Source organism: Perca flavescens, chromosome 20, assembly GCF_004354835.1.
Source record: "Perca flavescens isolate YP-PL-M2 chromosome 20, PFLA_1.0, whole genome shotgun sequence".
Classification (NCBI taxonomy): Eukaryota; Metazoa; Chordata; class Actinopteri; order Perciformes; family Percidae; genus Perca; species Perca flavescens.
In genome coordinates, this window is record NC_041350.1 from 3,944,544 (window position 1) to 3,969,889 (window position 25,346).

Sequence of the window (25,346 nt, forward strand, 5' to 3'; positions counted from 1 at the left end):
CGTTCGAGTCGAGGACCTTTGTTGCATGTCCCCACTCTCATTTCCTGTCACATCTTCATCTTATCTAATAAAAGGCAAAGAGTGCCCAAAAGACACTCCACTAATCAATATTTTATATTAAAAATGGATCAAATGACTCCCTCGTGTGTCACCCTACCCACTGAGTTTCTCACAAACTCTGCAGCTCCAGTTTTTTTTAGCATCGTTTAACTCATTGTTGAGTTTTTCGCTGCATGACTCAGCAACACTGTGTTCTCTTGACTTTCTTTTTTAAAAAGCGACAGCCCTAACAGCGACTGTATAAAATCAAATGCAAACATTAGCAACTAATAAATAGCCCATGCTAACATTCTACTGACGTGCATCGGTGTGAGCCCCCCTGGGCCCATGTTTAAGTCTACTTCTGTATGTTTTGGTGTCAGTTTATACGTTTTTGATGCTTGCTGCAGCACAAATGACAAATTGACATGACTTGTATTTGTGTCTGGCCACTGCATCGGCCGACCAGCAGACACTCAGTACGTTTACATGCACACCAATATTCCACTATTATTCCAAATATGACAATATTCTGAATTTGATAAACGTAAACAGTATATTCCGGTTGGATATTCAGAGTAAGGCTTTTTTTCAGAATATAGCATTTTCCGACAAAGACATGTGGGATATTATTCAGGTTTTAGAGGCGTTCTTTGGTATGTATACGGCGCATTTAGAATATGCGTCTCAATCAGGGTTTCCACCGCAGGTTTATGGTCAGCTCTGAGCGTTGCTATGGTTTCTGTACACAATCCAACCAGCCAACCGTTTGCAGGGCTGCAGACCCGATAAGAAGGAGAAACACTACAGCTGCTTTTAAACATGATCAAAGACTTGGATATCAACAGGTTTTTGGATATGCACAAACATCGCTATGACGACCTTTTCAAGAAGCTGGTTGAAGGAATGAAAGAGGGACGCTGTGTTCACACAGTCCAACAAGTCCGCCACTGCTGGTAAACTTAGAAAAAATCCTGTTTTGCACGGCTACATGTAAACGGGAATATTAGTGGAATATTTACTTTCAGTAGCCACGTAAACAGCTTAGTCGGAATATCGTCTTTCCGAATTAGGGCAAAAACATTGTGTATGTGGAATATTATGTGCAAGTGAACGTAGTCACTAAAAAGTAACTCCAACGGTTACTGCGTCCATTTAATTAAAGCAAACAGGAGTGAAAAGAGAACATTTTAAATCTGATAAACAAACGGGATTGTTATCAGCTGAGCAAACAAGAAGACAGGCCATGTTGGCTTGATTCTTAAGTAGGAAGTAAGAAATGTTTTATTTTAAAATCACCTTTTAAAACTTAGGTTACAAAGTGCCTCACGAAAGATAAAAAGGTTAAAAGGACAAAAGACGAGTACAACACAAACATTACAACAGAAAACAGAGCACATGGCACAAGTCTTCGGCCCTAATCTCAGGTTTCTGGTTTTCCAAAGCAAAACCAAACTCTAGGGCATTCTCGGACAAGAATCACTCTCATTGGTAGATGTGGTGACCATGTTTCTACGTCCCTGAAGGCCTTATTCAGATTTCATCATCACATCGTTCTCAATTAGGATATCTGGAGTAAAGTGTGTGTGTGTTTTATGCAACGCTTTAATCTCACGACCAACACCCACTGCCTCGTCAGAACCGCCCTGCCGGGAGGTCGAGAAGGGCCTCGAGAGGAAGGAGTGCAGTCAGAGGAGTTCACAGAAACAGATGGTCCAGGAAACACACCAACTGTACATATACACACAAAGTGTAAGTCAATTTAAACATACACATACTGTATGTACACAAATCTTTACATACAAATCTCTGAAACGTGCACTCACACGCAAAACAAGCTCGCACTCAAATTTAACACACAGACACACACACACACACAGTTTCGTCATCAAAGCGCTGTCATGTCTTTCAGACAGCTGTAATCCATGCGCCGGCACGAACACACACACACACACACACACACACACACACACACACACACACACACACACACACACACACACACACACACACACACACACACACACACACACACACACACACACACACACACACACACACACACACACACACACACACACACACGGACCTTCTGACTGAATTAACACCAAGTCTGTCGTTTCCATCTGAAGTCATTTGTTAGAAGATCTTCAGTCCAGTCAGACTGCTGGGAGCTAATGAGACCCTGCTGTGCGTGCGTGCATGTGCGTGCGCATCACTGTATCATAATTTTTTCTGAAGGACATTTTCTGTCCCAGTGACCAGATTGTCGGTTCTTTCAAGTTAAGGTTTGAAATAACTAAGAAATTTGTCTTTTGTGAATTTGCCAAAAATTAACCATATTTTACAGAAATATTGCTGGTGCCTATGGAAACTTTTCAAACCACTCCTGTAGCATAATTTAATTTTTCTGTCTGTCTGTGTAATCAGTATGCTCCAAACGGGGTTTATGGTTTAGTGCAGGATATGCAAAGATGTTGATGAGTGTGCAAAAAGTTAAGGAGATATAGCTTAATGTGCAGAGTCAACTTGCCAAAAACAGACATTCCCATTTGGTTTTCTTATCCATGACTGGTTGCTAAATTAAATATCTAGAAAACTTAATAAGACAACAGGTTTCGCTGCACATATATTAAGTTAAATATACAGTGGTAGAAGAATCAGCAGAAGGCTAGTTTTGTGTTTGAAGATTGAGACTGAAGTCATGAGGTGGAGAGAGGAAGATAGATTAGGGTGAAGTCTTTTCGGTACTGAAACTGAAGCAGACGCCTGTGCTCGGTTTGGATGAAACATCTGGTAGTGACAGTCCACAGTTGAGCGGCATAACCTGTTCTTTATGAATATGCATAGGACAGCCGTGCAGGTGGTTAATAGGGCGACAAACGACAGAACTGATGTGACAGGTTCAACACACAGTCACCTGAACGTTTCACCACTCACTCACAGCGGCAAAAAACAGGATGAAAACTTTCAGGGACATTTTCACTTAGAAATTTGACGGACAGTTGATTAATCTTGAAGGGCTTGTTGGCCCAGAGCATGTGTCACTATAAAACGTGTTCATTTACAAGAAAGTGATATTTGGAAACACACATCTCTATAGTATAAACCACTCAATCTCACACAAACACACACATACACACTTCCTCTCGCAGCCCGGTCACGTAGAGTCAAGACACAACCTGTCAATCACACAGTGCATACATTCAGCAGGGCTTCTAATTGCCTAAAACCAATCTGAAGCGAGTCGACTCGGGCTTCAGCTCCAATCCCGGCTCACCCTCATCACCGCCGACATCAAGGGCTTCAGCGCGGCCGCGTTCAAACTGGCTGCGACAGCTCGGCCTCATCCGCACCCATTCGATCTAATAACCTTCAACTCCTCCACTGCAGCCCCATCAGCGCAGCGTGTTTTACCTTGGAGATCAAATACTCTGTGCTCCTTCTTGCCCTGGAGCATTCAAATTAAGCCGCTTCAAAGACGTCCGAGACCCGCTGCTGCGATACAAAGACTTGCTACAGTCTTTCAAAGTGGTAGCTTCTGCAAAAAGACTCCGGGCGCAGCCTTGTTTCGTCTTGACGGTTCGGCTCATGTTCTGGACTCTGCAGTGGTTTTCTCTGCTGCTCGACATTTAGGCTACATCAACACGACTACGTTTTCGTTTAAAAAAAATTTATATCTTTTGCTATATTTACGCCTCACATCTGCACACTCTGGCGTTTCCAAGCCCCTAAAACTGAAGATAAGATATTTAATATTGTCAGAACATAATAAGCAGCTGTGAATTTGCTCTATTAAAAACGTTGAACCTTAAGCCCGAGACACAGCGAGCCGATAATTGGCCGTCTGACAGTCTGGCGAGGTCAGTGACTCGAGTCTGATCGGTGTTTGACATGTATAATCGGCGGGTCGGGCACTGCCGGCAGTCAGACTCAAATGACCCATCTGATTGGTGGAGAGCTAACCAGGAAACAGGGAGCGGGATGAGCGTGACTAGAGTCTCCCAAAATCTGACGAAAATCTTTTAAACTGACCTTTGTTGATCTGAAATGAAGACAAAGACACACACACACACACACACACACAAACACACACACACACACACACACACACACACACACACACACACACAGCCTATTTCTCTCTTAAAATGTTTCCAGAAACACTTTTTTTTCAGTGAACTATTTTAGTACAATATGAGATCGTATTCTGAATGAGCCGCCATGACGGTCTGGCTTTGAATTTCCGTAGAAACCAGACCCACCCAACGCGTTCGTCCAATCAGCTGCTGGTTTTCATGACATTACAGATTAGCGCCGCCTGCTGTTATGGAGACGTATTACGTCTCATCGCTTTGGTGTTTTCTGAGGCACTTTTTTGACCAACTCGGGGAGACTGATCAGTGCAGCTGCCTTTTCTCCACAGGGTCGGCCGTCTGGTCACTGTGTCTGGGCCTTTAGACTGGTTCAGATCATGGTGAAAACATGGCCGCTTGTCTGTTACAATCCTCGTCTTCCTCCTCCGTTTAAACCGGCATAAAAACTAAAAACGTACTTATTGCACATTTAGGGCGGTTCAGGATCTATTAAATGCAACTCAACACACAAAAAAAATCATCACAGATTTTAAATAGTGCTCCCGCAGTGAGCATGAACATGCAAAAACATATTATGCAACAAACTTTTATCAGCTTTAAAATGTTAAGTTCTGGAAAAAATAAATAAATACATATCTTGCCTAAATGTTCTATTGTTTTTAAAAAGGTTCAAGAAGCAAAACACTGTCAAGTGTCATTTCTTTATGAATTCTTCCTCCAAAGGCCTTTTAAAAACTCTTTTAAAAATGTCTCTAATGGAGCTCAGCGCACTAAATCACCACTATCTCTCCCTAAAACTATTCAGCTGTTAAGAGGCGTTCACTTTTCAGTAAACCAACCAAAATTGGCCACGAAATTCATGCTCCAATCACAGCATGACATCCTGCTTTAAATGTCTTCTCTCCTTGCTATGAGCTGTCTTTTCAGGCAAGCGTGCAACCCTCTTCCTCCCCTTCCTCCCCTGGTCATCGTCAACCACGGTGCCCTGAGTCCCTTTCCGGCAGACAGCTCCTCGTTCGGTCTCCGGGTTCCTGCTCCACCATCACCAGTGTCGAGGCTCCATCGGGGGGAATATGTCCAGCTTCTCTACCCCTTTAAAATATTTTTTAACTATGGAGTCTAATCCCCAAAGACTCCGTACATTTCATATTATGCTTACGTACAACAAATAAAAGTATAGGCATTTTTAAATCCTGAATCCCTCTACAAACGTGCTCCATGTGCGCCACAAACTTCCTGTTTGCAATGGATTGAAGTTAAACTGCAGGACCAAAACACTGTCAACACTCTCATGTGATTGAAATTTTAAAACAAAGCTCAAAGACCAAAGCTGCTCTCAGAAACTCAACCTAACATGCAGCCTTACATTTCTACTTTTGGTATTTAGGTACTTTTTTGTTTTACTTCTTAACAACTAACTATGAGCAGGTCAGAGGTGTCTTACCTTGTCTTATTTCAGATCAATAATTAACATAAAGAGATTCCAAAAAAGATAATGCGTTAAAAAAAAAAGAAAGTCAGAAAGTGGAAGTAAAGCAGCGAGTGGTTCTTCTGTCCAAAGCTACAAACTGACACTGCTGCTCCCATGTGAGCAAATGGTGACAGACTGACACGACAGCAGTGGGTATGTGTGTGTGTGTGTGTGTGTGTGTGTGTGTGTGTGTGTGTGTGTGTGTGTGTGTGTGTGTGTGTTGACCTGCTTCTTGCATAACGGGGTGTTGGTGTTGGGGAGAGGAGGAGTCACAACAGTTGGGAGGTTATTTTAGGACCAACCTCACCCACCCCCCTCAACACACACACACACACACACACACACACACACAGTAAGCTGTAGACACTCCATATCATTCTTAACACTTTAAATGCAGACATAATTTTCGCTCACATTTTACACACAAGTATTTAACACACACACTCACACTTTCTGAGGATGCAGACTGTGACTGTTAACCACCAGTCATTTCATCTTGCAGTATGAAGCCCCTTTTAGACTTGCACCCCTTTATATTAATCTGACAGTGATTTATTTTCTCATGTCTGAATAAGCGTCTGAGTCACATTTACGTAAATGTCTCAAGAGCAATCTTAGCATGTCAAACTCTGCAACTTTTCTGTGTCACTTTTAACACGACACAAGTCTAAACTGAGTGCCATCAGTGCAGCAGCACGCGGTTAAACATGTAGAGAGAGATTAAGCCTACATCTACACTACTTTTTCATTTTTAATGAGACAAAAATCGATCTCTGTCCACACATAAGTTTTAGCTCCAGTAGCAGAACTAATCTCCGTCCATATTAACACGTCTGACAACGCATATAACATGACCGTTCACATACAACGCTGCAAACAACGGCTAAAAAGTAAGAGCAGGGATTTATTAGCTTGGACCGCCGACGAAAGAAAGGTTTGTAATAGGGCTGCACAATTAATCGCAATTGTATTGAAATCGCAATATGGACTAGTGCAATACCCAAATCACAGGGGGGCACAATATTTGTTAAAGGCAAAATATGTGTCCAACCATTTTGAATTAATTATTGTGGTGCTGAAGAGACAAACTCCTTACAGACTAAAGAAAAAAATCTTTGTTTGGTACAGTTCCTCACAGAAATCACACTATAATCATTTTAATTTCTTTCAATGTTAATAATTTTCAATGTTCCCTCCAATATCGTGAATCATATCGCAATCGCAACATCAGTCAAAATAATTAATTAATTATTTATTAATTGGCAATTAGATATTTTCCGGAGTTGTGTGAACGCGAGGCATAAACGTGGCCAAATATATTGTGTGTTTTTTTTCATTCATACCAACTGTTGTACACTCAGCATGTTCGCAAACAGGAATCAAACGAGAACTACAGGGACTAACCGGAATTTCATAGTTTCATACAGGTGCATTCATTATGAAAACATCATCATCTACTTGAGACAGTAGCAGATGTGTTACAAGGTTTCAGAGTGGACGGAAAAGTTCCAGATTACTGTCTTGGAAAGACTTTCAACACACACACGTCAGCAAATTCACTGCGTCAGTGTGAATAATGACTTTAATTATTTTTTCATTTAAAGACAAAGTTGTATCGATGGACATCACACACCCCCTGGCTTTACTGTAACCTGAACCAAAACAACAAACACTTTCACACACACACACACACACACACACACACACACACACACACACACACACACACACACACACACACACACACACACACACACACACACACACACACAGTCTGCAAATGCAACAGCTGCCAATTGTGAGGAAGGTGAAGGTTAAGACTATTTACTGAAACCTGTCAATGTTCAAAAAAAAAAAAAAAAAAAAAAAAGATTATTTCCTGGAAATAAAACGCATTTCATCATTAAAATAATAATAAATGTCAAGTTTTAAAGTGCCAAAGCCTGAAAACGCAAAGCCTCTTTCCCTTCAAGTTCAGTTGTTTTATTCTGTTTAATTATTCTAGCGTGGGACGAGACTAAACACCCTAAGGCTAGAAGTATGGAGAAAGATCCCTATTTCTTTTCTAAAAGTAATTTACATCCCATTATTTTAGGTCTAACAGTAACTAACTTGGCTGGAGGACAGTACCAGTTGTTTCGTCATATCAGGTCACATGTCTTCAGAAGCAAATGTGAAAGTCCTGTCATATTTATTCATCATTCTTCTGAAATTGTATCCTGAGATCGAAACTTGAGATAAAAGATGAACGTTTTGCTTTAAAGTGTGCACAGTTCTCTACCTGGCTTCCTGCTACACTGAGAGAATGGTTCTTTGCTGACTGTGATGATATCTGACTGTAAGTTGAAAAGGTCAGCTGAACCAAGTCAACCCCTAACTTTCCTCCTACTTTCTACCCTTCCCTGCTCCTCTCTTTTACATGAATATCTATCCCTCCACGTCGAGAGCAGTTCCCAGAATTCCTTGCATAGCGACGACAGTGACATCAGAAGACCGAAATATCCCGACAGCTGGGAGACAGCAGGCTACTTCTGGACGGCGTTTAAATAAAGATCTGTGGGTTTTGAACCAGAGACACACAGATCCACGTCTACTAAATTGATCATGCTCTCTCTGCAAAGAGTTTCTTTTTCAGGAGATTTCTTTAAAAGCTGCAAGACGATGCTGCATGCCTGTGACATAAACTCATATTTATAACTTGACATGGGGATGTAAAGGTCAGATGTGGGCGTCGTTCCTCCAGACCAAACTGAACTTTACTTACAGCTGCAGGCAGGTAGAGGGAAAAAGCTAGAAAAGGTTTACTGTCTTCCAGAAAGGGTAAGACACAAACTTAAGACTGCAGAGGTTTAAAAAGTGGTCTTAATCTGAGACACAAAAGCACCAACGCGCCCATCCTTGTGTCATTTATTAAAATTGTTAAATCATGGGATAGTAATAAGCTGATGTTTAGGATTACAACATACAGTATATATTTCTACGGAAGCTTTAAAAGGCAAGGTGAAAAACAAATTGTGGGCAATGTTGCCAAAAACCTAAGTTTATCTCTTACATAGGAGATGTCATCTCCTCCTCCTCCTGTGTGTGTGTGTGTGTGTGTGTGTGTGTGTGTGTGTGTGTATGTGTAAATATACAGTGTGCAGCCTCTCCCTCGCAGAGCAGCAGAGGACATTCTCCATGCAGCTGTTACACGCAGCTGTTACACACCGCCTGCAGCCGGATGAGAGGCTGGCATTCACACACACACACACACACACACACACACACACACACACACACACACACACACACACACACACACACACACACACACACACACACACACACAGGTTGCATCACTATAATCATGTCCAACAGTCGCTCTGTGGCAAGGTCAGGTTATAGAAAGATGCCCTGCAGGCAAACGCATTATTAATATGACAGAGAGAGGAAGAGAGAGACACAGAGAGAGAAGAAAGGAAGGAGAGGATGAAAGGGAAAGAAAAGAGCGTTGAGGAGAGATTATAATTTCAAACGGCTGTCTGGCGTTCTGTCTGCTTCGATCTCTCGCCCTGTTGCCGCGACCGCCGCCCTCCACACCGCCCGCCGCGCCCGCAAATAAGACAAATAAAGCTCGGGCCTACAACGGCCTGGATGTAACCAATCAGACGCTCTGAGTTCAGCTACGAGACGTGAATCCAGCCATGCCACACTGGTCCTTGTGGCTATGTCCTAACCTTAACAACATACAAAGATCGGGTCTCTCTCCGTTGGGCCACTTTCAAAAATTGTTGTTTCCATCAGTCACACAAAAACATGGAAAAAAAAAGGGGTTGAAAAATACCAAAGCTACCCTTTAATAAAGATATAAAGAACAGTTCAAAGTGAGTTAAGAGGATGGCTATCAATCTCATGAGTGTGTGTGTTCAGTGCAGAGCTGGAGTCAAGCCAAGGTTAGCTTAGTTTAGCTTAGCATAAAGACTGGAAACAGGGGGGAAACAGCTAGCCTGGTTCTGTCTGAAGTTTAAAAATACACCAAACAACACCTCTAAAGCTTATACTGATTAACATGCAGTATCTAGTTTGATTGATCGTGGTTTTAGGGCGGATTATGTGCTGAACTACTAAAACAGCTGAACACGGTGACTTTCCAGAGTCTTGTTGCCAGGTTTGGTACCAGAGACCAAAACGAAAACCTGTGCTCAGCTCACCAAACCAACGGTATCTGGCAACTCGGGCTGCAGCCTGAGATGGGAGGTAAGATACACTGTTACAACTTGATACAACGTGGTATTAGTTAGATAAGGCAAGCATTTGCAGACCGTCAGCCAATCAGCAGCAAGTATTTACCATCACCACAGTAAAGTCTGTGTTGTGAATTGGGAAAAGCAAAACTACGAACCAAGTGGCCAAATTACTCACAGATGTTGGTTTTTAAATCATGTCTATGTTCATTACGATGTTAAGTATTTCTTGCAGCAATAATTTAGCTAGAGAACATTTCTCTAACAATATTCTAATGTACATTATTAATCAATTAGTTGTCAACTATTTAATAATCGATCGATCATTTTGAGTCAAGATAAGAAAAACTCTGATTCTAGCTTGTTAAATGAGAATATGTTCTAGTTTCTTCTCTCCTCTGTGACAGTAAACTGAATATCTTTGAGTTGTGGACAAAAAAAGACATTTTAGGAGGTCATCTTGGGCTTTTGGGAAACACCGATCCACATTTTTCAGCCTTTTCTGACATTTTAGAGACCAAACAACTAATCGATTATTTGAGAAAATAACTGACTAATCGACAATCAAAATAATTGCAAGTTACAGCTCTATTATAGGAAATACACCGTGACATGTCAAAATATCTGCTTTGAAAAAGGTTTATGGAAGGCCAGAGAATGTTCCATATATCGGACGGTAAAATGTTGCTCCACTTTGTTGTAATACAGAAGACCTACCACTAGATGGAGCCGTAAACCAGCTAATACATGCTCTGTTCTTCAGCGAGCATCCACCTGTTCTGTTCTCCACTGCTGTAGAGTCGGAAATATTTAGAAAACTAAAACACAAAATCCAAGTGATGAAAAGAGATAAAGTGAGAAAAATCAGATTAGCACAACTTTTATGCATTTCTTTCACATCTACTGCAGTCAGATTCATTGTGTTCACTCGGAAGGAATCACTTCACATGGGTAGGCACTTGTAATGACATCTCAAACATGTTAAGAGGCTAAAAGCACGTTTAAAACCTGCCCCGTTTCAGCCGCCGGGGTGCGAAAGCTAGCATTAGCATAACTCAGGGTTGGCAACACTGACCGTGACAACAAACAACAGAGCTACGTGCTGAAATCGACCGGAATTCTACTTTAACAGTATTTTCTTCTGCACGTTTTTGTCCTTCAAGGACATTTCCACCTAAGTGTTCTTTTGTAATAGAAACAGATTAAAGTGAGCGTTTGTTTTAAATGTTCTGTTTGATTCACAGAAAGCTGCTCCCTGACTGATCCTGATTGACCTGTACAAGCTCAGGTCGGACAGTAAAACAAAGTGACAGAGGTGTCAGGAACATGCAGCGTGAACAACAACAGAAGGCGTCACATCTGTCTGCGTCTCTGTCTTCCAGCTGTGATTGAACGGAAGCGTCTCCACAAATTTCCATCAAGCTTTTTTGTCCGTCCCGTCTCTGTTGTGGTGGTCTTTTTGTCCTCTTTGTGTCTGTTGACGCTGCTCTGAAAAGCTGCCAAATCTCCGGAGAGGACGTGTAGAGGATTTGATTATTGTCATGACAACACTGGCAATAAAGATGATTGGATAAAGTTTCTCGTCATTTAAATGCCTACGGAGTTTTTACTAGTTAAACTTTGAATTCAGCCTCATGGAAGTATGTTGTATATTGTTTATATTATTTTTTATTCATTTATTTACAGCAAGGATTGGGTGAATACATTCTGAATATAAAATGCATAAACATATGGGTGAAAATCAGGTTCTAAAAACACTTTATTAGTAGTATTTTTGTATGACTTTCCTTTCCATTTTGCTTAAACTTTCTAGAAGTTGAAGCATAAACAAGCATATGACCCCGAGGTGGTCTCGCCACCAGAGGGTGCAGAGAGGATCTCTGCTACTCAAACAGTAACTTGTAAAACCCTCCATAACAGCAGGCGGCGCTAATCTGTATCGTCGCTCAAAGAATGAAAACTGGCAGCTGATTGGACGAAGGCGTCACGTGGGTCTGGCTTCTCCCGAATTTCAAAACTGACCATAATGGCGGCTCGTTTGGAATACGATCTCGTATTGTACTAAAATAGTTCACCGAAACGTGTTTCTGGAAACATTTGAAGAGAGAAATAGGCCGTGCAGTTGCTGAATCTGTCTTCATTTCAGATCAACAAAAGTGTAAAAGTCAGTGTAAAAGAATTTCGTCAGATTTTGAGAGGCGTTCATCACACTCATCCCGTTCGTCATTTCCAGTAATTGGTCATTGACTGCCCACTGGCCGATTCAACATGTCAAATCAGCCCAAAATGAAGGCCGACGGCTCCTCCGACTGACGACAGCACGGAACACACCGAACAGACTCGAGTCACCGACCTCGCCAGACTGTCCGACGGCCGACAATCGGGTTGGTGTGTCGGCGCCTTTACTTTCTGGAGTGTCTGGAGCCGACACTACCGACAAAACTGCTGCTGCCATGTTTTATTTAATACAGAGACAAGAGAGGAGAGTTAAAAACAGCAGAGAGGAGAAGAGAGACAAGAGAGGAGAGGAGCAGCCTGATGAAGAGGAAACATCTGAGTCACTGTAGATAAAAATAGGACAGCTCCTCCATGTCGACTGTGTCTGAACAGAATAAAACTGCATTTTTATGAATGAAATGAGTCTGTAGCTTCCTTAATGCTTCCTGCATGTTTTATCAATACACAGCCTTGTTGAATAATTGTTTCTGATTGGTTTACCACGGGCATTCTGCGGTCTGTTCTTTTTTTTTTGTTGCACGACAGACCGTTGCCATGGAAGTCCTGATCATAGACTCTGGCAGAGCATTTTTAAATCAAAAAAAAAAAAAAAAAAAAAAACAGAGGCAGAAAAATACATATTGTACGTTTTTGAGTAAACATATTCACACATGTTTGTGCAAACACACATGTAGTAAATGTGAGGAATGTTTAATAATTAAATAGATTGCTGCAGCATAAATAAGATAATAAGTATCTGCCCAAACTGTAACTGTTCAGTTCATAAAGTTCTTAAAGTTCTCCTTTAAGAGCCACGAAAAGATGTTGCGCTTTTAAGGGATTTAAATTCTTCACAGGCACAGTGACTCAAACATGAAGAAGAACTGCTCCGTCCATGAAGCAGACGTATCACAGTGTAAACTCTCTCATATAAAATCCACAGTTTGACGATGAAGAATCACATGTACGTAGACTCCTTACTGAAAACGCAGCTCACTGACTCGAGTTACATAACTAAATCAATGGTTAACTGTGTGACTTGTGGAAGCCAGTCATTACATAACACCAAAGCCGTGGAGAGAGGAAGGGCATTGTGGGTAATTTGCCGCCTGAGGTGAGAGTTTAATAGACTGATGTTCTGCTGTCTCCATGAATTCAACACAGAGAGGCATCCATACATGTTAGCATGCATGTAAACAACTTTTCTGCTGGCTTTGGACACATACGAGTCAAGAGTAAAAATGTATTTTCATTCAGGACTCTACTTCAGACATTATTTAGTCGATTTCAAGTTCATTTAAGTCCTCTGTGGATCCCAGAGAAGTTTTTTGCCTTGATTTTTGAGCTTACCATTCACTGGCAATAGACATTTTTTGTGATTTTATACTTCGTTCGTCCACCAAAGCACTGTTGTTGCCTTAATTTGAGATTATCAAATATAAGACTTTTTCCAATGCTTTTAAGAGCCCGCGGGTACCCTGATCAAACATGCATTTTAGATGAAGGAGACTGGAATATATCCAGTTGTTCCTCAACCCCAATTGCTCGTGTATGTACAGGGGTTTTCTACATGAAAGTTATTGCAAACTAAAATTGTGATTGGGTCTATAGCTCAGACAGTTTAATCTCAGCGCTGTGACTGTATTTGATGCTGTTGCTCTCCTGTTTGGGGCGGCAAGCTTTACAAGTTTTTAAAAGGTTATTTAGGCACAACCACGTGCAATAATATCAAAGACTGTAGTACAGGTTTATGAGTATGTATTTGCAAAGGGAGTGGCCAGGACTAAATCCCACCTATCAAGACATCAGGGACACAGAGGAAACCCTGAGAAGTAACAATGTCTACATACTATGTTCACATGCACGCACAAAAATAGTGTGATGTTAAAACAAATCTGCAATATTTCAAATGATATTCCCCTTAAAATGTTTCACAACAGATTTTCTGAGAAAATGGAGTTAGTATGTGCTTGTTATTATCAATTTAGACAACATAATTGTATACGATTGATATGATTTCATCACGATATGATTCTATTGAAAGGCGATATGACAATCATCGTAGTGAATTATTGCCCAGCCCTAAGTTGCCCCAACAGAAGAGGAAGAAGTGTCCATGTCTACCTTGAGCTGCACCAGGTGGACGTCCACGTGCCGGTTGTCGCTGTCTTGTCCCGCAGAGTGCGTGAGCTGCGTGACTCGGTCGCTGGTCGCCCTTAGCCACGTCTCGATCTCCGGCAGGTGGAGGACCACCTTCCAGTCGGCGCCGGTGTGGAGGGGCGGAGGTTTCTTTGACCTGAAACGTAAGATAGATGGAAAATAAATCAAGAAATCATTCCTACCACAGGCAATAAAACTTTTTAACACTTTGGGCCCTAGCTTGCACCCGGCGTGGCGCAGCGCAAAGCCGGGTCTTTGCTAGTTTAATACCGATGCAGTCGTCAATTTCCCACCCAGCGCCCGCATTGTTTAAATTACAAATGCACCTGCGCCCATGGGTATGCTGTTCTTACAGGGAGGTGTGTTCAGGTGCATTCTGGGCGTATTGCTATCTTGAGGCAGCGGGAAGTGATCGCACCATTGACCAACAAAAACCTGGTCTAAAGTCAATAACGCAGCATGTCATTGTCCTTTTAACAGCACATTAGTAAAATGCACTTGCATACTATGCTTGTTACACACACAGGGACACTCAAAAGGGAATGGGAGATGATCTCTGATTGGTTGATTGCATGTTACACCCAAAAAACACCTCTGATTAATGAAGACTCTAAGTACAACCCTTTAGGACCAGGCGCCCGTCAAGTTAGCAAAAGCGGATTCGTACACGCCCTAAACGCACCTGCGCCAGGCGCCTCAGGGCAGTGCGCTTAAACCGTTATAATAGGGCCCTTCATCACCGAGCGTTAGATAAGACTTATATACATCACAATACTGCACTATAATGCAACTTGCACAAATATAGGTTTTACTTACATCTTTATAAATATTTATGTTGGTTGTACATTTTTATTCGCAACTTGTATACACGTTTGTACATACTTTCCTTTGTAGTTTTTATTTTTAAATAATTGTTCTTGTATTCAATCCTATTAATTATTTCTTGTATATTCTGTGCTGTGTGAATTTTATTTTTATTGTTGTAGAACTGAAATTTCCTAATTTGGGATCAATAAAGTCCATCTTATCTAAAAGATGTAAAGCTGCACTAATCAGTATTTTTATATTAATAAAAAGGACAAATAACAAATGTGAGACTACGTTCCTAGTGGCAAAGCAACAGACAATTATCACCCGACTACAGTTACCCTCACCTCTCCTGACAGTTTTAGCCTCTTTAAGCTGATTGTTTTGGTTTTACTGCCCAAATCTTCACCGTTTTGGTTCAGTCTCTCTTTGTCTGCTGGATGTGTGAATTTACAGTAGATGATTTTGCTAACTTAAACTGGCCATAGTATGCTCATTTCAGGTTCATAATTGTATTTTGAGGTTGTACCAGAATTGGTTTAAATGGTTTAATATTCTAAAAACACCATATTTTTGTTGTACTGCACATTGCTGCAGCTCCTCTGTTCAGATCTCTGTTTTAGCTACAGAGCGAGGCATCTCACTTCTGTCCCATCTTTGTTGGGAGTCGCACATGCGCAGTAGCTCGGGAAAGATCACATCAGCTAGCTAGCTGTTTCTCCAACTTCCGTTGTACAAGGCAAGATTAGCCGGGAGACTTCTTCTAAACGAGGGCGCACTTCCAACTTTGCCTGGAATACCTGCAGAACAGGGACATGGAAGTAGTTCTTTTGTAGATTATGGTGAACTAGTGTGTGTTGTAGCAGTGTTTTGCCATTGAGAACGAGCTAGCATGCTACGGTTAGCCACCTCGTCTTGGCTAGTGACGTAGAAAGCCGTGTAGATGTTGACCAGCTCACCAGGAGACTGAAGGCAGGACACATTCAGAAACCGTATCTCACTCAGAACACCATGGATGGGTTTTTTCAAAGGTTGTATGTGTTTGGAAGCACCAGAGACTCAAAATAACACCCCAAATCCCAATTCTTTTTCATAATATGGGCACTTTAACCATTACAAGTCTCTAAATTTCTAAGGGGATAATACATCATGTCTGTCAGATTGTAGTTGTACAAAAAAAAAGACATTAATGAAGCTTTAAGTGGATCTTAAAGCTGAGAAAGTGGAAAGCAGGGGTGAATTGCTGCCAGAGTGCACCAGAACGATGCTCTGCACATTTTTTTCTCCAAGTGAAGAAATAGAATATTCTCAGTTTGCATAATCTGGTTGAAATTCTTTTTTCCCCCCCCTCTTTCTTCAAGCGCTTGAAGAGCCAATCATCACTAAATTGTCCAGCACGCGCACACAACAGGCCGTGTGCAGACGAGGCAACAGGTTGCGTCTGTAGCAGTTAAACATTTTGACAAGGTTTGTAAGAGAAGTAGCACAGCCGAACCAGCCACATTTAACCGTTGTCGTCGTCGTCATCACGGCTGATTTGTCACCTGTGGGAGGCGTCTCTTCCCAGATGAGGTCCACCCCCAGCGTGGCTGCCTCGGCTGGGGCCCGGGCCGGGTGAGGAGGCCCCGTTCTGGGACTCGTGCTCCGGGTCCGGGCTGTGAGCCGCTGTGAGGATGGCAGCAGAGGAGGCAGCGATGTTCAGGGTCGGTGTGATGGAGGTGATCATCGGGGACGGAGGCTCGGGGGTCACGGGTGAGAGAGCTGCGATGCTCATGGTGAGAGAGAGAGAGGTACGGGATTCCTAATGTGGGTGGACAAACTTCATTGGACTAATCTGGAGAGAGAGAGAGAGAGAGAAAAGAGAGAAAACATGAAATACAGAAATATGTATAGGTCATTGATAATAGAAAGATTTAGAGAAGGAACAAATTAGAACAAGGCGAGGAAAGAAGGGAGAAAAAAACTACGATTAAAGAACCGAAGCAAGGAAGGGAAAGTTTTAATTAACAAATTATTGGACAAATTTGTGAAAGGAAGATAACAAATATTTGCATTGTCGATTAATATGTTGATTATTCTCTCAAGTAATGGATGAGTTATTTGGTCTCTAAAATGTCAGAAAATGGTGAAAAATGTGGATCAGTGTTTCCCAAAAAGCCCAAGATGACATCATCAAACGTCTTGTTTTGTCCCCAACTCAAATATATTAAGTTACCTGTGACAGAGGAGAGAAGAAACTAGAACATATTCACATTTGACAAGCTGCACTCAAAAAGTATCAACTGAAAGGTGGGAAGGACAGATGAAAAAAAAAACTAATTCAGTACAAAAATATGTCATGTGTACATCTCAATGGTGTGTGGGTGTGTTTAAGGTCTGCACAACTGCGATTCTGACTTTTAAAAGGTCCAATGTGTGGGAATTTCTCCCATCTAGTGTTGAGCTCATATATCGCAATCAACTCTCTCGCACCACGCAGTTCAAAGTAGGTATTACAGCTACGGTAGCCTTCACGCTTCAAAAAGATGCTCTCTTGCTCTTTTCAATCTCCTTTTTCTTTTTCTGGGCGAAGAAGAAGAAGAAGACTCCTGTTCCTGAAATTTGTATTTTGAAAACGTGTGGTGCTCCATGTTTCCTTCTTCAAACTTGCTGGGGGCCGGGAAGCTATGATACCTGTTAGCAGAATTAGCAGCAGCTGTGAGTTTATCATGTGACAGAGAAAACGTGAAAGGTGGAGCAGTATGTCCTGTATGTCCCTTACCGGCTAACGTATTTCAAGATGGAGCATGAATATGAAGCGTCTACCCCAGTTCATGCAAATGCAAACGTAAAATTTCAAGCCAAAAGGAATACTTGGAATTGATGGTGGTGGTAAATATTCATGTAAAAGGACAAGTTTGTGAACGGCAACACAGATTTTACACACTGGACCTTTAAAAAAGTGCTCCGCTCATTGAAAACTCTGCTGCATATCAAATCAAGCGCTTCCTAAAATAATATCATGACTCAGGAATGAATCAGCCCCAACAGTGGCATTACACATGGCCGTTCACGGTGTTTAGATTCTTTTAAATCGCCTGAAAACGCGGCAGGCTGCTACACTATAACAACACAGGCCTCTACACTTCAGACTGGTCGGTTATAACTCGACTCTGCCAGACAGTCTTCAATAAGCCAATAAATAAACTCAGCTGACAATGTCTTATTTAAAATGTTTGTGCAGTATTTTCACTCCACAATGCTTCCTGGCCAATAAGAGGTCAGCGGGAGTGAGTGATGAGCCAATTACAGAGCAGGATTACTGTCTGACCTTTAGGTCCACTATCCAACTTTGGAAATACACAAAACAACATAAATCTCATTATGACCTTTGTATACAGCAAGGGGGAGTTATGAAACAGCTGTTCAGTCTCACACCCATGCAGATAAGGAGAGAGAATGAGTCACACAAACAGGAAAGAGAAAGTAAACTACATAGAGAAAACAGGTTGAGTTAGGCTGGGAGTTTCACAAACAAGGGCATTCTTTCATTGATTACATCTTCAGCGATCTGCTTTTTATCCTCTAATTATGAAGCTCAGTACAATCATTTCATCAGTCCATCAGAGAATGCATAATTAACAAAGCTGATGAAAAAAAAACAGGAGAGAAATAAAAGCAAACACCTAACGTTTAATCTCAATATTCCTCCTCTGTAATTTCTTTCCTCTCTTCTCCTATTTTCCGGCCTTGTTTTATTCTCCATTGCTACAGTCTTTCCTTCACGTTTGAGACATGTCTACTATCTGACAGATAACATTGACACTTGCCTGTCCTTCACCCATTCATCTATCTGTTCATTTTGCCCTCTGATTGACTGGGAAATTGGCTTTGCACACGGTTGTTGCTAACATTAAGGTGCAAAAAACCATTGCACTTCCACAGTGATGTCAGGCCAATGACACAACACTCCCTGACCAGAAGTTGAGTTAGTAACATACAGCTCAGCCTGAACCTCTGACTGATTTCCTTCAAGCAATTCTCCTTTTTTCCCGTCTTTGGTCCTTAATGAAGTGGAGTCATATTGCTTTAGGAGAAGCGCAAACGTTTAACGCTGGAGTTGAAACATATCAACTTGTTTGGATGGGTCTTCGCCTCAGTTTGTGCCAATGTGTGCAAATTTACACCCACTTCACATCTTCGCATTGACTTTTAAAAAACAATCACATTTCAAACTCACGTTGTGTTCAGTCTAAACACCTTTACGGAAGTATTGCATTCATTACAAATGAATGAGAAGTGGGTGCCTGGATAGAAGAAGATTTATTTATTTATATTAGGACAATGCACATTAATCAACATTTCTGTAAATACGCCAGTGTTAGCCAGGCGACCATATGTAGAGGTTTATTCCCCAACGCAGTAGCCACAGGTTCGACTCCGCCCTGCTGCCTTTTTATGCATGTCATTCCTCTCTCTCCCCTTTCATATCTTCAGCTGTCCTATATAAATAAATGCCTGAAAAATGGCCCAAAAAATAATCTAAAAATAAATAAAAGAATGAGAAGTAAATGAACGTTATGAAAGTGGGCTAGCACCAAAACTTGGCTACATGCTTGCAGGCTACTTTAGCTGCTACTAGCATAACATAACCAAATCTCCGACCAAAACTAACAGCTGTTCGGTTGTACTTTGGGTAATTAAGGTAATACATTTTAAGTAAGAATGCACGGAATGAAATAAGACAATATATGTGGTTCATTTATAAAACCTGTTATGCAAGAAAAAGTTGCGTGAAGCAGGGGGAAATTTGCCGTCGCAACATTCCTCGCAAAAACCGGGATTTATAAAGAATTTCCATGCGTAAAAATGTGCCCAGTTTTCCGCAACCTTTTGACCATGCGTGTGATCGTGCATAGTGCTCCCAAGGTTTTGTAGACTGCGTTTTAGTGAACTCCGAACTCCCGTTCTTTCCAAGCCGACCCAGAGCCCGTCGCCGTACGACTTTTACCCCGGATTTCCACAAGATTCGGAACGGCTGCGGAACGGCTCCGAAACGGTGGCGGAGTCATTAGGTTTCCATTAAAGTCAAGGTGTGTATTTCCACTGGTTGCATAACAGCTGCGTTCCGACTCCGGCACAGCTCCGGCGGTCCGCAGCCCTCCGCAGCAGATACGCAGAGCTTCTATTTTTGCCGGACGACGGAGAGCTCCGCAGCAATTCAGCAAACGGCAGATAGCGCGGGACAGGAAGTCGAGCACAGAAACTAAATAAACAGCCGGTTAATTTTCAAAACAAAATACACCGCGCTCACGGCAGATCATATCTCCCTGCACTACACCTTGAAAACACGGCACAGAGCTGTTTCCCCTCTACTCCTCTGGATGGAAACTAACTGTTGTTGGTTTTGTGGTTCTATTCTACCTGAATTCGCGAGAAGTGGTGGGTCCTCGTGACTACAGCTGTCGGTCATGGCCGCAGCCGTGCCGCAACAAATCCGGACCCGGTGGGTATCGGACGGACGGTGGAGCACGCAGCAGACACCTGACCAAACGTCCGTATTTTACGAGATGGGAGTGAGAATCTGTTGATGTGAGCACACTCTAAATTTTAATAATAAAGAAAAATTATGCTATTTATTATTTATTCTAACTCAAACTCATTTTCTGTGAAGAACATAAAAAATAACTTATTTCCAATGACTGCACACGGTACATCCCCCTACACATAACTATTACATATGAGTGTAATAATTGTAGGTGCTATGAAACTTAACTGTGTCCTCCTCCTAATTGGGCCTGCTGTGTGTGTGTGTGTGTGTGTGTGTGTGTGTGTGTGTGTGTGTGTGTGTGTGTGTGTGTGTGTGTGTGTGTGGGCGTTATCATTGTAGGTGTCTGCGTGGGAATGTTTAATTTTGTTTTTGTGTACGAAAACATTTTTTGCCGCACAAAATCTTTCAGAATATATTCTACGCACAGTTTTATAAATGAGGCCCCAGGTTACAATCTTTTAAGAGTGTTAGCTGAATCCTGGGAGTAGTCTTTAAACTCCGTATAATAAGCTGATGGAAACTGATATGTAAGGCTGCAGCTAAAACATTTTTTGTTGTTTAGTCTGTCAGTTATTTTCTCGATGAATGGAATAATTGTTTGGTCTATAAAATGTTAGAAAATGGTGAAAAATGTGGATCAGTGTTCCCCAAAGCCCAAGATGACATTCTCAAATGTCTTGTTTTTTTGCACAACTCAAAGATATTCAGTTTACTGTCAGAGAGAAGAAACTAGAACAGTGGTTCCCAACCTGGGGTCCGGGCACCCCCAGGGGGGGCGGCAAAGATCACAGGGGGGGCGCGAGTCTTTATCTGGTTTGAGGTTGAGGTAAAAAAAATTGTTTTGCACATGTTAAACAAATGATGATAATACACTAGAATATCTAATGTATACAAAAGTCAGTATGAAAACTATATATTTTGTTGTATCCTCATTTTTCCTGCCGCCACGGCATCACAATTTTATGAATGAAACATGGAGGAGAAACGTAACAGTGCTGATAACTCCTCTGTATCAAAAAAGAAAGTAAGGCTCTATCTCGAGAGTTACCTCAGCTTTTCTTAGACATGAGTAGGGGGGGCGCCAAGGAAAAAAGGTTGGGAACCACTGAACTAGAACATATTCACATTTAACAAGCTGGAATCACACAAGTTTCCCTTGAAAAAATTACTCAAACCGATTAATCGATTATCAAAATAGTTGGTGATTAATTGAATAGTTGACAACTAATCAGTAGTATTTGCAGCTCTACTGAAATGCAGATGATGCTGAATTTTAAACAATCTTGTGCAAAGGTGGATTTTATTGCTGGAATATGACACTGAACAATTCTCAGTTCATACGACTCATCAGAAACATTATCTGCATGTAGTGAGCCTTTCAGCTCGTTACGGTGTCATTAAAAACAGATAAGATGTCATAACCGACCAGCAGAGCAACAAACACAGACGGAAACACATAATGATGGTAAATTCTGGGATACAGTCAACTGTTCTTATCTCTTGCAATTAACACACCTCAGCACTAAAACGGTTCATGGTTCAGCATTTATAGTTCGGTAATGATATTTTACCAGAATTGCGTGAGACAAACAAGGAAACCCAATCTTTCTGCCTTTTAAAAAGGATGCCCAGACATACAAGAGCCACAAAGTGTGGAGGTACTAGGACAGAGTAACTGCTCGATGCATTTAAGATGTTCTGAAAACGTTCTGGAGTGGAAGTGTGATTGCCTGGTTTGAACAATTTGAGAAATCTGCTGTTTGCAGTTTCCTATATAAAGAAAATATGGCTTCTCGGCTCGAGGAGAATCTCTGCTGTCCTATCTGCAAAGACATCTTTAAAGAACCTGTCCTCCTGTTGTGCAGCCACAGTTTCTGTAAGGCTTGTTGGGAGCAGTGGTGGACAGAAAAACCAACTCGTGAGTGCCCAGTCTGCTGGAAGAAATCTCCATCATTTGATCCACCGCGAAACTTGAACCTTAAGAACCTGAGTGAAGCTTTTACAGAGGAGAGAGATCAGAGTTGGTCCACAGCTCTCTGCAAATTGCACTCGGAGAAGCTAAAACTCTTCTGTCTGGACCATCAGAAGCCAGTTTGTGTCGTCTGTCTGCATTCAAATTCACACACCAACCACAGGATCAGTCCCATCGAGGAAGCTGCGATGGATTTAAAAGAGGGAATTCGGGAACTCCTGAAGCCCTTACAGGAGAACCTGGAGCTCCTCAACGACATTAAAGCAAACTTTGATCAAACGGCTAACGACATTGACGTTCAGGCTCAAGACACAGAGAGGCAGATTAAGGACGAGTTCTCGATGCTTCAGAAGACTCTCCAAAAGGAGGAGCAGGCAAGACTTGCAGCAGTGAGGGAGGAAAAGAAGCAGAAGAGTCAGATGATAAAGAGGAAGAGTGATGCTCTGAGCAAAGAGTTAGCAGCTCTTTCAGACACAGTCAGAGCCACTGAGTTGGCGCTGAGCGCTGAAGATCTCTCATTCCTGCACAACTACAGGTCTGCGTTTGAAAAAGTCAATGGTTTCCAGTTGAACGATCCACAGCCGATCCCAGGAGGTCTGATAGACTCGGCCAAACACCTCAACAACCTGCCTTTTGCCGTCTTGGACAGTATTGCGAAGATGATCCCAAATTCAAGGGTTGTGCACCCAAAAACTGAACCTGAACCTCTTCAGTATCGTACTGCGTGGAGACATCTGCCGACCGCGACGCACTCTGGAGCGATGTTCCTCGACACGGCCGAGGAAGAAGACATGAACCTTTACGGTTGATGAGGTGAATTGGTTACAGTAGATAAAATTGATAAATATGTTTGAAAGCCTCGCAGTACAATTCAACAGCAGCCTTTAAAACGATCATAAAGTTGAAATGACACCCCTTCATAACCGTACAACTGAATTTGTTTTACTGAGTAATAAACGGACAACTGAGTGTAGTTGATGAGATCAGATGTTAGGGTTTCTTTAAACAAATGACACGACTTTGTGTTTCTTTAAACAATACAGTGACTCCTTGTAGAGCTGCAAAGATTATTTGGATACATATATTAAAATATTTACATATTTACATTTTACAAGTCTCTTATTTAGTTAACAAGGAGATTAGGTGACTAGCGTTTCTCATTACAAAAGGATTTTAATATTCATTCTGCTCTGTTAATCATTTTTGCCATCAGTTTTTAGATTAAGACTTCAGATATTTTTGGTGAGGAGGGAATTAAAGCCTTCTGTATTGTTGTGCACTTCTTATACACAGCTGTGTTTTAGAAACGCTTATGATTGTTGTTTTTGTGATAAGAGGTGGGGGGGAAAATAAAATGCACCTGATGATCTAATGCCAAGAACAATAAAGCATAAAGTGATTAGACCATAGTTTTATCAATATGGGGCAAAGATTGCATGACAAGCACATGAGTGTAAGGTACTGAACTCATATACAGTGGTGCTCATAAGTTTATGAACCCACGCTAAAGTTGACTAAAAAGAGGAATAAAATAATCATCTTTTGGAAATTGATCTTAATGCCTTAATTTAAAAAATTGGAAAAATCCAACCTTTAAGGACACCAATTTTCTTTGTGAATGAATAATGTATCGTAAATAAATAAATGTTCTTCATAAAATACAGGAGGCATAAGTATACACACCCCTATGTTAAATTCCCATAGAGGCAGATTTTTATTTTTAAAGGCCAGTTATTTCATGGATCTAGGATACTATGCATCCTGATAAAGTTCCCTTGGCCTTTGGAATTAAAATAGCCCCCCAGATCATCACATACCCTTCACCATACCTAGAGATTGGCATGGTTTTCTTTCAGTTAGCCTAATAGCTGTTTTGATTTGCATTGGGAGAGTACCTCATGCCAATCTCTAGGTATGGTGAAGGGTATGTGATGATGTGGAGCTATTTTAATTCCAAAGGCCAAGGGAACTTTATCAGGATGCATAGTATACAGGATCCATGAAATAACTGGCCTTTAAAAATAAAAACCTGCCTGCCTCTATGGGAATTGCATACATTATGTTACATTATTTATTCACAAAGAAAATTGGTGTCCTTAAAAGGTTGGATTTTTCCTAATTGTTTCAATTAAGGAATTAAGATCAATTTCCAAAAGTTTATTTTGTATTCCTCTTTTTAGTCAACTTGGGTGTGTAAACTTATGAGCACCACTGTATACCTGCTAAACATCAACATTTAAGCATTATCATTGTGAGCAAGTACAACCTCACAGAGCTCCTACCTGGAGACATTCATTAGGAAGTCTTCACTTTTCAAAATGTTCTCACGCTGCAGAGCTAAAAATCACTTCATTTCAAGCTCAAGTCCGGACTCCACCTCCTGTCCGGCCTCTCTAACTCAGTACACTCTCTCATCCTTCATTATTATTGACAAAGTTAATGATTTACAAGTTACCATTAAAAAAAAAAACAACGGTGTTCACGTTTTACCAGCGTGGTAGTGTACATCTTTCTGTGCTTTTAGGAATTATCTTTAAATAAAAAGATCAGAAGTGCTGCTGTTAGAGACTTGTCAAAGAGTTTTTTTAAGCTGCGGGGGTAGGACAGGAAATAGAGAAAAATAACCGTACCTCTGCATCTGCCCAGGCGTTTGAAGACATAATCATCCTATATTTTAAAAGCAGATGAAATAATCCAGAATGTTCCATATGTGGAGGCATAACGTGTTTAAACCGTTCCTTCTGTCTGCATGTAGGAGACAAAAGCTCTCCCTTCTTTTTCTGTCTCTCAGTCAATACTTTGTTTTCTCACACTTCACTTTTCTTTCTCT

At 41.4% G+C, this 25,346-nt stretch overlaps 2 protein-coding genes across 2 annotated transcripts in view; one reads left to right on the forward strand and one right to left on the reverse strand.

Annotated features, from left to right (window-relative positions):
- The window catches only part of akap6 (A kinase (PRKA) anchor protein 6), a 283,712-nt gene that overhangs the window by 233,455 nt on the left and 24,911 nt on the right, over positions 1–25,346 (reverse strand). The window contains exons 4-5 of the mRNA XM_028566296.1: positions 16,559–16,848; positions 14,172–14,343 (exon numbers count right to left, since the gene is read on the reverse strand). Of these exons, the coding sequence (XP_028422097.1) occupies positions 14,172–14,343; positions 16,559–16,788 (402 nt within the window). The 5' untranslated portion in view covers positions 16,789–16,848. The remainder of the gene's footprint in view (positions 1–14,171; positions 14,344–16,558; positions 16,849–25,346) is intronic.
- On the forward strand, positions 22,330–23,325 carry LOC114547066 (tripartite motif-containing protein 35-like). The gene has a single exon (XM_028566297.1). The coding sequence runs from the start codon at positions 22,330–22,332 to the stop codon at positions 23,323–23,325; it is 996 nt and encodes a 331-aa protein (XP_028422098.1).